Genomic DNA, 19,450 nt, shown 5'->3' on the forward strand with positions numbered 1-19,450 from the left:
AGTGGATGTAATTGGATCTCCATCACATTTAAACTGGATTTAAACTGACCAGAGCTTGCTAAAAAGTGCTGAAATCTGTAGGTTTCTGGAGCGGGAGAAAAAAAGTAGCTGAGACCCTGCTGATTGGATCTGTGTGGATCTCCATTGCATTTAAGATGCAATTAAACTGCCCAGAGCTTCCTGGGAAGTGCTTCAATTTGTAATTTTGTGGAGGGGGGAGCAGCAAATTAGCTGAGACCCCGCTGATTGGATCTGATTGGATCTCCATTGCATTTAAAATGCATTTATACTACCCACAGAATGCTGGGAAGTGCTACAATCTGTAAGTTTGTGCACGGGGGAACATAAAAGTAGATGAGACACTGCTGGTTGGATCTGATTGGATCTCCATTGCATTTAAAATGCATTTATACTGCCCACAGATTGCCAGGAAGTGCTACAATCTATACATTTGTGGATGGTGGACCAGAAAAGTAGCTGAAACCCAGCCGATTGGATCTGATTGGATCTCCATTGCATTTAAAATGCATTTAAGCTGCCGAGAGATTGCTTGGAAGTGCTACAAATTGTAGGTTTGTGTATGGGGGAGCAGAAAACTGGCTGAGACCCTCCTGATTGGACCTTATTGGATCTCCATTACATTTAAACTGCATTTAAACTGCCCAGACCTTTCTGGAAAGTGCTAAAATCTGTACATTTGTGGAGGAGGGAGAAGAAAAGTAGCTGAAACACTGCTGATTGGATATGATTGGATCTACATTGCATTTAAACTACATTCAAACTGCACAGAGCTTGCTGGGAAGTGCTACAATCTGTAGGTTTTTGCTGAGGGGAGCAGAAAAGTAGCTGAGACCTTGCTCATTAGATCTGATTGGACCTCCATTGCATTTAACCTGTATTTAAAATGGCCAGAGCTTTCTGGGAAGTGTTACAATCTTTACATTTGTGAAGGGGGGGGAGAAGAAAAATACCTGAAACCCTGAGGATTGAATATGACTGGATATCCATTGCATTTAAACTGCATTCATACTCCCCACAAATTGCCGGGAAGTGCTACAATATGTATGTTTGTGTAGGGGGGAGGAGAAAACTGGCTGAGACCCTCCTGATTGCACCTGGTTGGATCTCCATTATATTTAAACTGCATTTAAATTGCCAAGAGCTTTCTGGGAAGTGTTACAATCTGTTCATTTGTAGAGGGGGGAGAAGAAAAGTAGCTGAAACCCTGATGATTGCCTATGATTGGATATCCATTGCATTTAAACTGCATTCATACTCCCAAGAGATTGCCGGGAAGTGCTACAATCTGTAAGTTTGTGCATGGGGGAACATAAAAGTAACTGAGACACTGCTGGTTGGATCTGATTGGATTTCCATTGCATTTAAAATGCATTTATACTGCCCATAGATTGCCGGGAAGTGCTACAATCTGTACGTTTGTGGATGGTGGACCAGAAACATTGCTGATTAGATATGATTGGATCTACATTGCATTTAAAGTGCATTCAAACTGCCCAGAGCTTGCTGGGAAGAGCTACAATCTGTAGGTTTGAGGAGTGGGGAGCAGAAAAATAACTTGGACTCTTCTGATTGGATCTGATTGGATCTCCATTGCATTTAAACTGCATTTAAACTACCCAGATGTTGCTAGGAAGGGCTACAATCTGTATGGTTGTAGAGGGGGGATCAGACAAGTAGCTGGGATCCTCCTGATTGGATCTGCTGGGATCCCCATTGCATTTAAACTGCCCAGAGGTTTGTGGAGGGGGGAGCAGCAAAGTAGCTGAGACCCTGCTGATTTGAAAGATTCGATCTCCATTGCATTTAAACTGCATTTAAAATGCACAGAGCTTGCTTGGAAGTGCTGAAAAATCTACGTTTGTGAGGGGGGAACAGAAAAGTTGCTGGGATCCTGCTGATTGGATTTGATTGGCTCTCCATTGCATTTAAAGTGCATTTAAAGTACCCAGAGGTTGCTGGGAAGAGCTAGAATCTGTACGTTTGTGTAGGGAGTAGCAGAAAAGTTTCTGGGATCCTGCTGAAAGGATCTGATTGGATCTCCATTGCATTTAAAGTGCCTTTAAGCTCCCCAGAGATTGCTGGGAAGTGCAGTCTGTAGGTTTGTGGAGGAGGGAGTAGAAAAATAGCTGAGACCCTGCTGATTGGATCTGCTGGGATCTCCATTGCATTTAAACTGCCCAGAGCTTGGTGGGAAGTACAAAATCTATAGGTTTGTGGAAGGGGAAGATGCCTTACGTACGGTCACTCACGCGCTCGTGACCTCTCGTCTGGACTACTGCAGCGCTCTCTACATGGGGCTACCCTTGAAGACCACTCGGAGGCTCCAACTGGTACAGAATGCAGCCGCGAGAGTTGTGTTGGGAGTTTCCTGACACTCCCATGTTACACCTCTGCTCCGCGAGCTGCATTGACTTCCAGTTGTCTTCCGGGTGAGATTCAAGATGTTGGTAATGACCTACAAAGCGCTACATGGCATGGGTCCGGAATACCTTGGGGAGCACCTGCAGCCGGCGTCAACTTCCCTCCGCCCAGTACGCTCCCACAGAGAGGGCCTCCTCAGGGTGCCACCGGTCAAAGAATGTCGACTGGTGGCCCCCAGGGGGAGGGCGTTCTCTGTGGGCGCGCCGGATTTATGGAACCATCTTCCGGTCGAGCTCCGGATGGCGCCTGACCTCCGCTCCTTCCGGCACGATCTCAAAACCTACCTTTTTGTACAAGCTGGCCTGGCCTGATGGGATGGGGTTGGTTTTATAAATCTGTTTTAACTTTTTAATGTGTACTAACTTATTCATGGGCATTGTTGTTTAATCACTTTTAATTTTTGTATCTCGTTTTTTAATATGTATTGCCCTGTTCACCGCCCTGAGTCCTTCGGGAGAAGGGCGGTATACAAATTAAATTAATAAATAAATAATAAATAAAGTAGCTGAGACCCTGCTGATTTGAAAGATTCGATCTCCATTGCATTTAAACTACATTTAAACTGCCCAGAGCTTACTGGGAACTGCTACAATTTGTAAGTTTGTGGAGGGGGGATCAGACAAGTAGCTGGGATCGTCCTGATTGGATCTGCATTGGATCTGCATTGCATTTAAAGTGCACTTAAACTGCCCAGAGCTTACTGGGAAGTGCTACAATTTGTAGCACTTCCCCTTCATGGATTACTGCCCCTTACAATCCCCTTCATGGATTACTGCCTTGTCGTGGCGAAGGGGCTTGCGTAATTCAATGAAGCTATGAGCTATGCCGTGCAGGGCCACCCAAGACGGACAGGTCATAGCAGAGAGTTCTGACAAAACGTGATCCACTGGAGAAGGAAATGGCAACCCACTCCAGTATCTTTGCCATGAAAACCCTATGGACAGTACCAAAAGGCAAAACGATATGACGCTGGAAGATGAGCCCCTCAGGTCGGAAGGCGTCCAATATGCTACTGGGGAAGAGCAGAGGGCTAGTACTAGTAGCGCCAGAAAGAATGAAGCGACTGGGCCAAAGCCGAAAGGACGCTCAGCTGTGGATATGTCTGGTAGTGAAAGGAAAGTCCGATGCTGTAAAGATTTTTTCTCCATAGGAACCTGGAATGTAAGATCCATGAATCAAGGAAAGCTGGACGTGGTCAAACAAGAGATGACAAGACTGAACATCGACATCTTAGGTATCAGCGAACTAAAATGGACAGGAATGGGTGAATTTAATTCAGATGACCATCAGGTATACTACTGCGGGCAAGAATCCCTCAGAAGAAATGGAGTAGCCTTCATAGTCAATAAAAGAGTAGGAAAAGCAATACTGGGATACAATCCTCAAAATGACAGAATGATCTCAGTTCGAATCCAAGGCAAACCATTCAATATCACAATAGTCCAAGTCTATGCCCCAACCACCGGTGCTGAAGAGGATGAAATTGACCGGTTCTATGAAGCCCTACAGCACCTTATAGAACTAACACCAAAAAATGATGTCCTTATCATCATGGGGGATTGGAATGCTAAAGTAGGAAGCCAAAAGATAACCGGAATAACAGGCAAGTTTGGCCTTGGAGTACAAAATGAAGCAGGGCACAGGCTGATAGAATTTTGTCAAGAGAATACGATGGTCATAGCAAACACCCTTTTCCAACAACCCAAGAGACGGCTCTACACATGGACATCACCAGACGGTCAACACAGAAATCAGATTGACTATGTACTCTGCAGCCAAAGATGGAGAAGCTCTATACAGTCAATAAAAACAAGACCAGGAGCTGACTGTGGCTCAGACCATGAGCTTCTTGTTGCAAAGTTAAGCTTAAACTGAAGAAAGTAGGGAAAAGCACTAGGCCAGTCAGGTATGAATTAAATCATATCCCTGTTGAATATACAGTAGAGGTGACAAATAGATTTAAGGAATTAGATCTGATAGACAGGGTGCCTGAAGAACTATGGACAGAGGTTCGCAACATTGTACAAGAGGTAGCAACCAAAACCATCCCAAAGAAAAAGAAATGCAAGAAAGCAAAATGGCTGTCTGAGGAAGCTTTGCAAATAGCTGAGGAAAGGAGGGAAGCAAAAGGCAAGGGAGAAAAAGAAAGATACGCCCAATTGAATGCAGAATTCCAGAGAATAGCTAGAAGAGATAAGAATGACTTCTTAAATGAACAGTGCAAAGAAATAGAAGAAAACAATAGAATAGGGAGGACCAGAGATCTTTTCAAGAAAATTGGAGAGATGAAGGGAACGTTCAATGCAAAAATGGGCATGATAAAGGACCAAAATGGCAGGGACCTAACAGAGACAGAAGAGATTAAGAAGAGATGGCAAAATTACACAGAAGAACTATACAAGAATGAGCTTAACGTCCCTGATAATCACAATGAGGTGGTCACTGACCTCGAGCCAGACATCCTAGAATGTGAAGTGAAGTGGGCCTTAGAAAAGCTGAGCAACAACAAAGCTAGTGGAGGTGACAGTATTCCAGCTGAGCTATTCAAAATCTTAAAAGACGATGCAGTAAAAGTGCTACACTCAATTTGCCAGCAAATTTGGAAAACTCAACAGTGGCCACAGGATTGGAAAAGATCAGTTTACATTCCAATTCCAAAGAAAGGCAGTGCCAAAGAATGTTCAAACTATCGCACCATTGCACTCATTTCTCATGATAGTAAAGTTATGCTTAAAATCCTACAAGCTAGACTCCAGCAGTATGTGGATCGAGAACTACCAGAAGTACAGGCAGGATTTCGAAGAGGCAGAGGAACTAGAGATCAAATTGCCAACATACGCTGGATCATGGAAAAAGCTAGAGAGTTCCAGAAAAACATCTACTTCTGCTTCATTGACTATGCTAAAGCCTTTGATTGTGTGGATCATAACAAACTGTGGCAAGTTCTTAAAGAGATGGGAGTACCAGAACATCTTATTTGTCTCTTGAGAAACCTATATGCGGGCCAAGAAGCAACAGTGAGAACTGGACACGGAACCACTGATTGGTTCAAAATTGGGAAAGGAGTCCGGCAAGGCTGTATACTGTCGCCTTGCCTATTTAACTTATATGCAGAGCACATCATGAGAAAGGCAGGGCTAGATGAATCAAAAGTTGGAATTAAGATTGCTGGAAGAAATATCAACAACCTAAGATATGCAGATGATACCACTCTAATGGCAGAAAGTGAAGAGGAACTGAAGAGTCTCTTGTTGCGAGTGAAGAAGGAGAGTGCAAAAGTTGGGTTGAAACTAAACATTAAGAAAACTAAGATCATGGCATCCGGCCCTCTTAATTCCTGGCAAATAGATGGGGAAGAAATGGAGGTAGTGACAGATTTTATTTTCCTGGGCTCCAAGATCACTGCAGATGGGGACTGTAGTCAAGAAATTAAAAGACGCTTGCTCCTAGGGAGGAAAGCCATGGCAAATCTAGACAGCACACTAAAAAGCAGAGACATCACCCTGTCAACAAAAGTGCGTATAGTCAAGGCTATGGTCTTCCCAGTTGCAATGTATGGCAGTGAAAGTTGGACCATAAGAAAGGCTGAGCGCAAAAGAATTGAGGCCTTTGAACTCTGGTGCTGGAGAAGACTCCTGCGAGTCCCTTGGACTGCAAGGCGATCAAACCGGTCAGTCCTAGAGGAGATCAACCCTGACTGCTCTTTAGAAGGCCAGATCCTGAAGCTAAAACTCAAATACTTTGGCCACCTAATGAGGAGGAAGGACTCACTGGAGAAGAGCCTAATGCTGGGAAAGATTGAGGGCAATAGAAGAAGGGGACGACAGAGAATGAGGTGGCTGGATGGAGTCACTGAAGCAGTAGGCGTGAGCTTAACTGGACTCCAGAAGATGGTAGAGGACAGGAAGGCCTGGAGGAACATTGTCCATAGGGTCACGATGGGTCGGACACGACTTCGCAACTAACAACAACACAATTTGTAAGTTTGTGGAGGGAGGAGCAGAAAAGATTCCAGGATCCTGCTGAAAGGATCTGATTGGATCTCCATTGCATTTAAATTGCATTTAAACTGGCCAGAACGTCCCGGGAAGTGCTACAATCTTTAGGTTTGTGGAGAGGGGAGCAGAAAAATAGCTGAGACCCTGCTGATTGGAACTCCATTGCATTTAAACTGCATTAAAGCTGCACAGAGCTTGCTGGGAAGTGGTACCAACTGTAGGTTTGTGGAGGGGGGAGCAGCAAAGTAGCTGAGACCCTGCTGATTGGATCTGATTGGATCTCCATTGCATTTAAACTGCATTTATACTGCCGACAGCTTGATGGGAAGTGCTATAATCTGTATGTTTGTAGATGGGGTGTGTGTGTCTGTGTGTGAGGGAATCAGAAAAGTAGCTAGGAATGTGCTGAATGGCTCTGATTGGATCTTCATTGCATTTAACGTGCATTTAAACTTCCCAGAGACTGCTGGAAAGTGCTGTAATCTCTAGGTTTGTGGACGGGAAAGCAGAAAGTAGCTGACACCCTGCTGAGTGGATGTAATTGGATCTCCATCGCATTTAAACTGGATTTAAACTGACCAGAGCTTGCTAGGAAGTGCTGAAATCTGTAGGTTTCTGGAGCGGGAGAAAAAAAGTAGCTGAGACCCTGCTGATTGGATCTGTGTGGATCTCCATTGCATTTAAGATGCAATTAAACTGCCCAGAGCTTCCTGGGAAGTGCTTCAATTTGTAATTTTGTGGAGGGGGGAGCAGCAAATTAGCTGAGACCCCACTGATTGCATCTGATTGGATCTCCATTGCACTTAAAATGCATTTATACTGCCCACAGATTGCCAGGAAGTGCTACAATCTGTACATTTGTGGATGGTGGACCAGAAAAGTAGCTGAGACCCTGCCGATTGGATCTGATTGGATCTCCATTGCATTTAAAATGCATTTAAGCTGCCGAGAGATTGCTTGGAAGTGCTACAATCTGTAGGTTTGTGTATGGGGGAGCAGAAAACTGGCTGAGACCCTCCTGATTGGACCTGATTGGATCTCCATTACATTTAAACTGCATTTAAACTGCCCAGACCTTTCTGGAAAGTGCTAAAATCTGTACATTTGTGGAGGAGGGAGAAGAAAAGTAGCTGAAAAACTGCTGATTGGATATGATTGGATCTACATTGCATTTAAACTACATTCAAACTGCACAGAGCTTGCTGGGAAGTGCTACAATCTGTAGGTTTTTGCAGAGGGGATCAGCAAATTAGCTGAGACCTTGCTGATTGGATCTGATTGGACCTCCATTGCATTTAACCTGTATTTAAAATGCCCAGAGCTTTCTGGGAAGTGTTACAATCTTTACATTTGTGGAGGGGGGGTAGAAGAAAAATACCTGAAGCCCTGAGGATTGAATATGACTGGATATCCATTGCATTTAAACTGCATTTAAGATGGACAGAGCTTGCAGGGAAGTGCTACAATCTGTAGGTTTGTGGAGGGGGGAGCAGAAAAATAGCTTGGACCCTGTTGATTGGATCTCCATTGCATTTAAACTGCATTAAAGCTGCACAGAGTTTGCTGGGAACTGGTACAAACTGTAGGTTTGTGGAGTGAGGAGCGGCAAAGTAGCTGAGACCCTGCTAGTAGTATAAGTACATACAAACTTTTAATGGATCTTATCAGTAGTTTTGATCAGTGACGTCATCAAAGTAAACAAAGCCACGTGCTGATTACGTCACCAGGCCATGCCCATAAATGGAAGTGACGTTGCATAATCCACACCCCACCCCTCATGGTACAGGACTCACAAGGCCATAACCCTAGCCGGATATGACGTGTCTGCCCAACCCCATCAAAATAAGCATGGGTAACCCTAGCAGATAAGGTGTGATATAAGGTGATAGCCCTATTTCCAGATGGTGCTTGCCAAACCTAATCCCATCAACAAACATGTGGCGGTCAAGCTTCTGTGTACTTGATTACATTAGCCCTAGACTAATTCCATGGACGTGCAAATCCAAAAGAAACACAGAGACCTGTGTTTTTGGGAAACAAAACCCTGCTTTTGGGGGGGTGATAATTAAAAAAAGCTTTTTATTTCTAATCATTCTAGCCTAATGATGCTTTTAATTTTTGTGGAGTTTTAAAAATCAATACCTCAAAAGCTGGGGGTGGGGGGGAAAAAGGATCACCTAAAAGGCTTCCAGGGTTTGCATTTAAACCAGGCAATTTTAAAAACATTTTCCCTGAATGTAGGGGGGAAAAACCACAGGCCTTTTAAAGCCCACAGCTGGTTTTTTACCTTTGTAAAAATCTAAAGACTTATATTTTGGCATTTGCAACTCCCTCGAATTCATATGTACGCGTAACCGTTCATAGCAGAGATTTAATAAAATTTATTCTAACCTTACAGCAAAAGCGAAGCGTTTCTGACTGGCCAGAACAGATTGATGTATTAGGTATGTGTATTGTGGGCATGTCTGGACATGACCTGTAAGCTCGTGCTATAGAGCATGCGCGTGGCCACAGACAACTCGGAAACTTTAAAGCGTAGATCTATTTTAACAGCGTCATGGGAACTTGTGAAGGAAATAATAAAAAGGGTGTAGAACCTGCTGCATCTTGGTTGGCGACACAATCTCTTTGGAAAGATTTCCATAAGATGAGCTGTGATGTTCGTGATGAAACCCCGGACTACTCCTGGTCTACCTTGTCTGAATGTCGCTTGCCCTGTTGTAACGTGCGGGAGATGGCGTGTCGTGAAGATGAGGCCATACCGCGTAAGTAAAAACCTGTTATGTGTTCAAATGTGTAAAGCGCAATAACCCCACCGTTAACAATGTGATTGCTAATGGCTAAATACATTTTCCAGGTTCTGTTCCGGGGTATAGCTATAATGCCGGCGCCTCCTTAATAACAAACGTCTCAAGTGATGAAGAGGATGCAGAGGTCGATCTAGGTAAATGAATTGTCTTTTTACTATGCATGCTGCCATTAATATTATATAATAAAAGGAGAGTTAAAGAGGGTTTTACTAATGGATTATTTTTGCATTTTTAAACAGGTGGGTACCCCGGATATTACCTAGCCCCGTCTCTGTCTGATTGTCCATGCTGTCTACAGATTGATCTCAAAAGAGATACTCCAAATGACTGCTATATAGAATGTGATTGTGGCGCATCGAATTGTATATGTACAATGCCTACAGAGAATGAAGATACTGATGATACAGATGACCCCGGTAATGATAGTAATGATGAAGGATATTATTCTGTAAATGAACGTGATGATAATTGCGTCTAAATTACAAATAAAAGGTTTGTGCTAAACCGCAGTGTGTTTATTGTAAGGTTTGAACGGTGCAGAATGAAGTGTGAAAATGTACTAAAGGAACTGTATTATACGCCGGAAGGTCCAGGTAGCTATGGTGGAGTAAAACCCCTATTTGAGGCTGGGAGGAAACGCTTTAAAAACTTAACCTTGAGGCAAGTCAAGACATGGCTTTCCGGTCAAGAAGCTTATACCCTGCATAAGCCTGCAAGAATAAAATTCTCCAGGAACGCTACAATAGTTTCCTGCATAGATTGCCAATGGCAGGCTGACCTTGTGGATTTATCAGGATTTGCCTCTGAAAACAGCGGCACAAAATTTATTTTAACGGTAATCGATGTACTTTCCAAATATGCTTGGGCAGTCTGTTTAACCGATAAGTCTGGACGAGGGGTTGCCGGTGCTTTCCAAAGTATATTCCAATCAGGAAGGGCGCCCAGAAAGCTGCAGTCAGATGCCGGGAAAGAGTTTTTAAACAAGCCTGTAAAGAAGCTTTTTGAACGCTATGGCATACATCACTTTGTCACACATAGTGAAACTAAAGCAGCGGTTATAGAGAGGTTTAATAGAACTCTGAAAAACAAGCTGTGGAGATTTTTCACAGCTAAAAATACGCACAGGTATGTGGATGTATTACCAGCCCTCATGCGGAGTTACAATAGCGCTTACCATCGCAGTATCCGGACAGCCCCCAACATGGTGAAACACTCTAATGAAAAAGATGTGTGGATGCGTCTATATGGGAATATTTTAAAATCGGACAGAAAGGCAGAAAACTTTAATGTGGGGGATCACGTTAGGATATCCAGGCTAAAGGGGAAGTTTGAAAAGGGGTATCAGCAAACCTTTACAGATGAAATATTTATCGTCAAAGAAAGGGTTAGGCGGAGAGAAAGGGATGTATATAGATTAATGGATTATGCAGAAGAGCCGGTACAAGGGTCTTTTTACCCAGAAGAGCTGCAAAAAATTCCTAGTGATCAAGAACGCATCTACAGAATTGAAAAAATATTACGGAAAAGAGGGAGGGGTAAACAAAGAGAATTCCTGGTTAAATGGCAGGGGTGGCCAGAAAAGTTCAACAGTTGGATTAAGGAGTCTGAAGTACAACATCTTTGATATGGAGGAGTTTTACATCACCCTACCCAGCAATGCATCAGCAGCAATTTTCCCCCAAAACAAAAATTCTAATTTTACCATACAATTAGCGAGAGCGCTGGATCTTCCAGGAGCGTGGGAAGTAGCGCTAGCAGAGATACAGTATCCGCATAGTTGGTACACATTAACTTCACCTGGATATTTTGAAATTGCTAACGAGAGAAAGAGATGGCATTTTTCTTTGAGAAGCGGGTACTATAACAGCATCCGTCACCTGTTAGAAAATATGAACAAGCTTATATCAAACGCCAAGGATGGACCTAAGACAACCCTACATTATGATTCGGTGGGACGAAAAATTAATCTTAAAGGAATTTAATTTAATTAATTTAATTTAATTTAATTTAATTTAATAATATTTGTATACCGCCCTTCTCCCTGAGGACTCAGGGCGGTTCACAGGGCAGAATAAAATACTAAATACAAACGTTAAAAAGAGATTAAATAGTTGCCCATATTAAAACAGTTAAAATAGAATTCTAAAACACCAAGTTAAAAACTAAACCACCAAAAATAAAAAACCCCACCAATCCCCATCAGGCTAGGCCGGCTTGTACAAACAGAAAGGTCTTGAGATCGCGACGAAAGGAGCGAAGATCGGGCGCCATCCGGAGCTCTACCGGTAGCTGGTTCCACAGCTCCGGAGCGCCCACAGAGAAGGATCTCCCCCTGGTTCGGAGACGAACCGCACACCATTCTAGTTAGCGGAGATCTCGGACATTTGTTAGGGATGTTCCCTGGATTCAGTACATTATATGTTTACACAGACATTGTAGAGCTCCAGATAGTGGGCGACTTCTATGTGCCGTTACTGCGCTGTGTGCCTGTGCGAGGGCAAGACAATGATGTCATCACAATTACCTATGACCGCCCGCATTATGTACCGGTCAGCAAACATCACATCGATACCATTACCATAGAAATCAAAACCGATCAGGACAAAAATGTGCATTTTTATCACGGGAAGGTGATTGTCAAGCTTCATTTTAGGCCTCGGAAAAGTGAAGGATGGTTGTAATCAAGGAGCACGGGAACCCTCAAGACTACGTGGCTTACTACAGGGCACAAGCTGGCGGGGGCCTTCCAGGCTTTCGAGGAGCCCCCATTATGTACGGGACAGGTTTAGGGGGCCTGTTCCGTGGGCTTTTTCGAAAAGCAATGCCGTTTTTGAGGCGAGGATTAGAAATCATTAAGCCGCATGTGAAATCTGCTGCCAAAAACATTGCCAGAGATGTCGCGGGTCATCTTGTATCCCGTGTTGTTGAGAGGGGGCAGGATGGATCAGGGATGATCATAACCAAGAAGAATTACGCATTGGGCCCGCCTATTCCGTTTAAAAAGAGAAGACTTGTGAAAAAGACCCGCCATACCAAGAGGAGACGTGCACAGAAGAGGAAGCCCTGTGACAAGGAAGACATATTCTAATACGATATGGCATTTATTCATTCTGCTTCAGAGGAATGTGTTAAATCAGAACTGGATCTTTTTCAACTGGCACCTACACAGACCAGTATTGAAAGCAGTACTTATGTCGAGATCCCACCTTTATCAGCGCTGACACCCAATGCTCCCCTGGAATTTTTTATCACGGGGCATGGTGAACATTACACGGATTTAAACAACACCCTGTTGTATGTGAGTTGCAAGATTGTAAAGGCTGACGGTACGGATATTGATGACGGGGCTAGGGTGGCCCTGACCAACTACCCCATAGCATCACTGTTTAATCAGCTGGATGTTACCTTGGGAGATCGGCTCATTACACAGAGCCATCATTGCTATTCTTACCGGGCCATGATTGAACTGATTCTGAACTTTGGTGGTGATGCGCTGGGTACTCAATTTACAGCTGGCGGTTTTTACAAAGATGACTCGGACCTCATGGAGAGTACTCTACTGACAGCCGCTGGGAACTCCGGTTTCAAAGTGAGAGCAAGACAGACGGCCGGTAGCCGTAAATGGGACCTGCTAGGGCCTCTGCATAGCGATCTGTTTTTTCAAGACAGACTGCTAATTAACGGTGTCGATGTGAAAGTCAAACTCACAAGAAGCAGAAATGAATTTTGCGTGATGAAGGATGGCAACGAGAATTACAAAGTACAACTCTTGGAGGCATCTCTCTTTGTAAAGCGTGTAAAAGTAGCCCCGGGAGTGCGCCTCGGTCATGCAGAAGCTTTGCTCTCCTCCAATGCTAAATACCCCATTGATCGAGTGGGAATGAAGGTTTACAGCATTCCTGCAGGTAGCCTTGTGTGTAATCAGGAAAATCTATTTCTGGGCCAGCTACCTAAACAATTAGTGATTGGGTTTGTGGACAATGCATCTTTTAGTGGGGATTATGAAAGAAATCCGTTCAATTTTCTACACTGCAATGTCAATTTTTGCGCCTTGCATTGTGATGGCGAGCAGATCCCTGCAAAGCCTCTTCAGCCTGATTATGAGCACGGTCTTTTTGTGAGAGAGTACATGCAGATGGTGCAGGCCACAGGCAAAGGCATGAAAGACAGACCGCTGTTAATCAGTAGGGAAGAGTTTAACCGAGGGTATACTTTGTATTGTTTTGACTTGAGTCCTGATCAGGGGTGCTCTGAGCACTATTCTTTGATCAGGAACGGTAACCTCAGAGCCGAAATTAGATTTGCGCAACCCCTCCCCAACACCGTCAACATGATTCTCTATGCAATCTTCGAAAACCTTATTGAAATAAGTCACACAAGGAATGTGCTCTTTGATTATATGTGAGTATGGACACACTGCAACTCCGCCACTTGTTCTCTGGAAATAAAGCCTTTCTAGGGGTCTACCCTTGCGACCTGTTACCCCAGAGACAGATCTCCAAAAGACCTTTTGGATTAATTGTAAATACCCACCCTCACACTCTGCCTGGTGAACACTGGCTGGCCCTCTACTTCCCATCTCCCGGATATGGCGAATTTTTTGATTCTTATGGAAGACCGCCGGATAGCCCTGACTTTCCTGGCTCCATAGCGACGTTTTTAGAGCAGCAAGCTGAGAAGTACACATTTCACCAACGCCAACTGCAGCACCCCAGCGCTGTGACCTGCGGGCAACACTGTGCATTTTTTCTACTGAACCGGACTAAAGGAGTAGACTATGAAAACATTTTAAAGATGTACTCCAATGTTGATATTAAAAATGATCAAATGGTAAAGCTGTTTGTAAAAACTATAAAGGTGGGAAGGGGGCTTGGAACCTGTAACCGTCACCAGTGCATGCAGACATGCCTGCCTTACTGTAAAATAAAGAAAAATACTTAAACGTTTTTACTTGTTTCACTGTGTTTTTATTCATTTTACAAATTGAGCCAGTCACCAAACCTGAACCTACTTCTAGGGTTTAATGTCCAAGGGCTAGAAGGGGCACTGGAAAACAGAGGCTTCTGAGCCCCAAAAGGGGCTGTCATAACAGAGTCGGGGCTAGTAGCAGTTTCATCCTTAACAACCAGAGAATCTTTCAACTTTTCTACTTGCTCTTTAACAGCTGTAGACCCCAACACAGAGGTCAGGACATTCACCTCAGCCATAGCATTCATAAAGTCATCCCAGCCTTTAGGTTTCCGCTTCTCAGTAGGGGCTCGGTGCTGCGAAGCTCCTTTCACCAAGTCTAAAATATTAGTCCCAGGAATAGGGACCCCTTTGTATAAAAAGGTACCGCGATCATCCCAGGTTGAGACGTCCTGATGCTGTTTCATTTTGTTCAGCAAAAGTTCCGCATTTTTCCTGTAACGGGTGCTCACACCGCTTAGGATTTCGTCCATCGCTGTGTCCTGCGGAGATGGCTGTGGTGGCTGCTCTGGTAATGTTGGAAGTGGCCGAGGTTCTTCCGGTGGGTAAATGAGATTCAGTCTGTCCTTTTCAGACTCATTTTGCCTGGTTAGTCTTAGATACCTCTGCAATGCAGAACTGTAGAGCTTAATCTTGTCATCCTCAGACAAATCAGCTCTCTGAAGAATGGAACGCATCTCAGCATCCAACCGGTTAGTGACTGTAGCCCCCATAGTAGGGGGCCTGCCCTGTAGTTGCTCCATCTGATGACGCGATACCAGATACATTTTCTCAGCATGATCCATGGTTTATCCAGCTAACAGGCTAGTCAACAGCGGAATAGCTGCCCCTAGTAAGGGACCAATAAAACCACCCGACTGAAGTATGGCCTGCTTCTTCTTTTTGAGTGAGACCTTTCTATCGCTCAACTTTTTAATGACACCTTTCTTTCTCTTCAGAGACCGGAATTGTGAAGGTTTCAGAGGAAGGTTTCCTTTTAGGGTGTTCAAAGCTATTTCTGCTATAGCCCCCACCAGGTCATTATTAGCATTGCATAAGATGGCTTTTCTCTGTCTTGGTCCGGCCTTTACTAAGATTTTTAAAAGCCCCCAATTTCTACGTACCCTCTCTGACATCTTAAATGAACTAGTGCTAAGGCAGCCGGGCTACTGCTTTTTACACTTCTTTTTCATTGTGTAAACAGCAGGCCAATCAGGTGGAAAGAGACCTGTTCTCAACCTGTAGGATTCTGGAGTGGTGGCTGCCAAATCTACCAAAAGGTACCCGTGTGGTTTGTGAGTGGCATCTTGGAATACTTCTAAAAAATACTTTGTGTTAGTGGGGTACATCTGCCTGGCCAGTGTGACAATTTGCATCTGATCACGGGGGTTGCTGAATAAAACCAAATATTTGGAATTCAGAGCTATTGTTCTCATTTTCTTGCCTTGAAAGAACAGGTTTTGTAGTATGAGAATAATGCTCAGGTTTCTGTGATGAACGTACTGTGTAAATGCCTTCTCTATTTGATCGCTCTCACTGGCCGATGTCATGAGATCATCTATCACAGCTAGAGTAATTTGATTTGGCGGAAACAAATCATCATCTTCAAAAGAAGACGGAAGCCCCTCAATAAACTTAATATAAGGGAATTTATTAAGCAGTTCTTTGTACAGAGGTTGCCAACAGCTATAAAACCATACAATATTTTGAGGCAATTGAGACAACACAACATCACCATGTTCTAACATTTGTTTGATAAAAAAAGATTTGCCAGAATTGGACGGACCGCTTATAATACACGAGAAAGGGTGTACAAATTGTGCAATATTTTCTGCCATCCTTAATAACCGTAAGGTAGCGTACAGTAATCTTCGCTCTTTAATAACCTTTTATTATACACTACTTTTAGAGTTTTTCGGAGGACCCGCGTTTCAAGGGACCACTGTTTCTTAACCCTAACAATCCCCAACTGTTCTACCCTGATCTCTTTTTTTCTCTCTGCACCAGACAGACAATAATCATCTACCAAATCTTTCAAGCTGTCAAAATTAACCTTTTTGCTGTTACCGCAGTTCAGTGTGATTCCCTTCACCTTTAGCACCGCTTCACCGTTGGACAAAGCATAGGCATACGTTTTGGGGCCAGCCGCAACAAACTCTGTTATCGTAGTGTTTGGAGGAATCTCACTTGTCAGCTGTCCTAAATAATCACCCAAAGGTGGAGTCCACGCCCCCTCTCTACTTACAAAAATGACTGAATCGGTGTCATGATACAGGCATCTATCGCCCAGCCCATCCAGCAGCCTGTATAATTCCAGTCGTGCATACGCTGTTGTAAAGCTGGCAATGAATACGTTAGTACATGAGGCTTTGGTGGGATGGTTCTTGGCAGTTTTCCACGTCACAACGGCTGTCTCACTATCCACAAACTCACAGGAGGAAACATCATAATAGGGCACAAAAAGGTATTTGAATAATTCTTCAGGGTTTGTCACCACAGATGTTGTCAGGTGATTGGTGCTCTGACCAAACTTGCCCCACAGCGAGTTTAAAAAAAGTTTGGCAATCTGCCTTTTTGCAGGATTTACCTCAATGTGTTCACGGCGTAAGCGGACGCCTTCCATCTTTTCATAATCACGAATATATTGCTCTTTATCCTGTTCTGTTTTGCACCAGTCAGGGTAACCGCTGGCCTCCTGTTTCTGTCTGAGATGTGCGTTAATATAATCTGAAAATAGCCCCTTTGATGTACTTTCAAAATGCCAGATCTCATAGATTTCAACAATTCTGTAACCTTTTTCTAAAGCTACATTCAATTCAACAGTACACCATGTTCCAGTCAGAGCTCTTTCCTCATCACTGTGTTTACAGGGGGTAGTTTGCAGTTTTTCTGTGCAGGTTGCACACAAACTAAACATTAATTTGCCCCCTGATTTGTGGGGTAGTACAGGAAAATAGAGATTCCTTGCCGGGTACACTTTGACTTTGGCTAACCCAAAATATTGTTTTATGTCCCCAAAATCTTGGTAGATAATTTGTGGATGGCCAATTGGGTACTCCTTGGTCTTATTCACAAAGGGGTACAAACTGGTGAAATCGTAATATAAGATTTGTTCACCAGGTTTTGGTTTATAGTAAAGACATGTAGCATTTGTTCTACCACCAAAAAAGGCATCTCGAGGTATCAAAGGTATTGGGAGCTTATTCTCAACCAGAAACTGCTTCAAAGAGGTGTCAGCCTCCACCAAGGCCCTCCATTCGTGTTCCCAGATGCAGCGCACAGCATAACCCTGGCTCCTGAGGTCCTCTTCTTTAATCCTAGTACGGCTGTGCAGGGTGCCATATGTTGAACCAAGTAAGTTGTTGAAGTCTCTTTCAGAGTAGCAGACAGGGCACCCATGAAAAAAACAACCATAAAATTCAAAAGCTGTGGGGGTGTCATTTATGACAGCAAAACCATCCAAAAAATATTTGCCTACTTGTTTTTCACCCCCCTTCAGGGCATGCTGGATATTGACGTTCTCAGTGTGCTCTATGTACATCAACCATTGTATCGCAGGTGCTGAATACCTTTTCTGGGTCTTGTGATAATTATCCATAGGAGCCAAAGCAATGGAGTTGTTTTTCAAATACATGAACCGGTACTGTGCCATACAGACAGACGCCAGTGTGATATATTGGAAGGGGTCAATGCAACGAATCACTATCTCCTCAACAATATCCCCACCGCCCCTCTTGACGAACTCACGCTCAGTCATTTCCATTACCTGTTCCCTAAATCGAATACATGCTTCTCTTAGTATATCAACATCCTGCCTGCAATAGTAAGCCAGAGCCTTCTTTAGTTTAAATACAGTACCTCTATTAGCAGCGTGCCATTTCAGGAATTCTTCTCTCTCACCGGGCATCATGGTTTCAGGACTATAATACTTGGCTTCAGGGAGCGGCCCAACGTAGTCCTGATTGGCCATTGTATTAAACAAATGGGGGAAATATCCTTTGCAGCCTTGAAACCCCATAGCTTTGGGTAATTTACTTAATTTAAGGGGCAAAAATGAGAGGCTATCAATAAAACGGATCTTGTAAGCTGGCAGGGTGATACACAGAAGTTTCCCTCCCAGGCTTATAAGCTGAACCCTAACCTTTTCCCGGATCAACTGCCTCAGTACTAGGTACCCATCAAAACCTTTGGCATTGTGAGCGATAAAAGTGCATCCTTTAAACTTATCATTTATAAATGTCTTTACAAACTGATCCAGACATCTAACACCGTAACAATCCCACATCACAACATCTTCGTCATCATCATCCTTCAACATATCCCTGGCGCATGCATAATTAGGTATATGTGTGCCAGTTTCTTGGCAGCATTCGAAATCATAAATAATGTACCTTTGGCCAATTCGTGGCCGGACCAGCTCTTTTAGAAAACATAAATGATATTCCAAACTTTCAACCTTCTCGGAACACTGCCCACACTTGGGTTCCTTGCATTTCATGTGGGGAGTAAAGACGTAAACCCCACACTTTTCACAATATTCTTTACTCTTACAGTCAACTTTTCCCTCCGTAGCTAGCTGTGCGTGAGTTTCAAAACATACCTTAGAATGACAAACCACTTTGCACCTATAGCAGCGCATCTTTTCCTTCTCTACCTGCTTGCATTCCTGCTTGAGACATGATCTGCAGATATATTGACAACCATGACTAAATTTATGGTGATAGTGAGTGTGGCAAAATTTACAGAAATAGCGTTCGCCCAGGAAACCCTTTATATTTTTGATGGCATAGTAATGATTGTCGTGTAACAATATAAACACTATTTTTTCTTGCTGTGGGAGGCCTGTAACAAAAAATCTCCATCCATCCTGCAGATAAAACAATATCTTTATAGTAACCCCTAGAGCTTTTTCAAAGAGGTGTATCTGTGAAAAGTTAACCATGTTTTCTGTGGAAATACCCAGTCTGATGTGAAGTTCCCTGGCCCTGGTAATAATTTCTTCATTACTAAGACCCCCGCCAATGAGCCAGAGCAAGCAGCTAGCAAAACACAGAAATGCGCCTTCCACATTGAAATCTACTAGGTGACGTCTTTTTTTCTCCAGTACTTTGGTGAGCAGTACAGTGCTTAACTTCCTAAGCCCTCCCCCCTCATTGTTCCTCTCAATGGTAACCACTAATTGTAAATCTCCCCCCCCCCACAATATCTCTGCTTTACTTTGAAGCAGATTTTCAATACTGGTCAGAAATTCAT

At 43.6% G+C, this 19,450-nt stretch overlaps 1 protein-coding gene and 1 long non-coding RNA gene across 2 annotated transcripts; both read left to right on the forward strand.

The window, feature by feature from the left end:
- Positions 1 to 8,762: 8,762 nt before the first annotated feature.
- Positions 8,763 to 9,770, forward strand: LOC308676539. Its single transcript, XR_014028313.1, has 3 exons — positions 8,763 to 9,205; positions 9,298 to 9,384; positions 9,490 to 9,770. It is a non-coding gene; the product is annotated as an uncharacterized lncRNA (long non-coding RNA).
- Positions 9,771 to 12,344: 2,574 nt separating this feature from the next.
- LOC308676254 (uncharacterized protein F54H12.2-like) lies at positions 12,345 to 13,655 on the forward strand (the record flags this gene model as incomplete). The annotated part of the gene is made up of 1 exon (XM_081342068.1): positions 12,345 to 13,655. One exon carries the CDS (start codon positions 12,345 to 12,347, stop codon positions 13,653 to 13,655), a length of 1,311 nt encoding a protein of 436 aa, XP_081198194.1.
- Positions 13,656 to 19,450: the final 5,795 nt, after the last annotated feature.

The sequence above is a fragment of the Vipera berus genome (genome assembly GCF_964194415.1).
Source record: "Vipera berus genome assembly, chromosome: W".
Taxonomy (NCBI): domain Eukaryota; kingdom Metazoa; phylum Chordata; class Lepidosauria; order Squamata; family Viperidae; genus Vipera; species Vipera berus.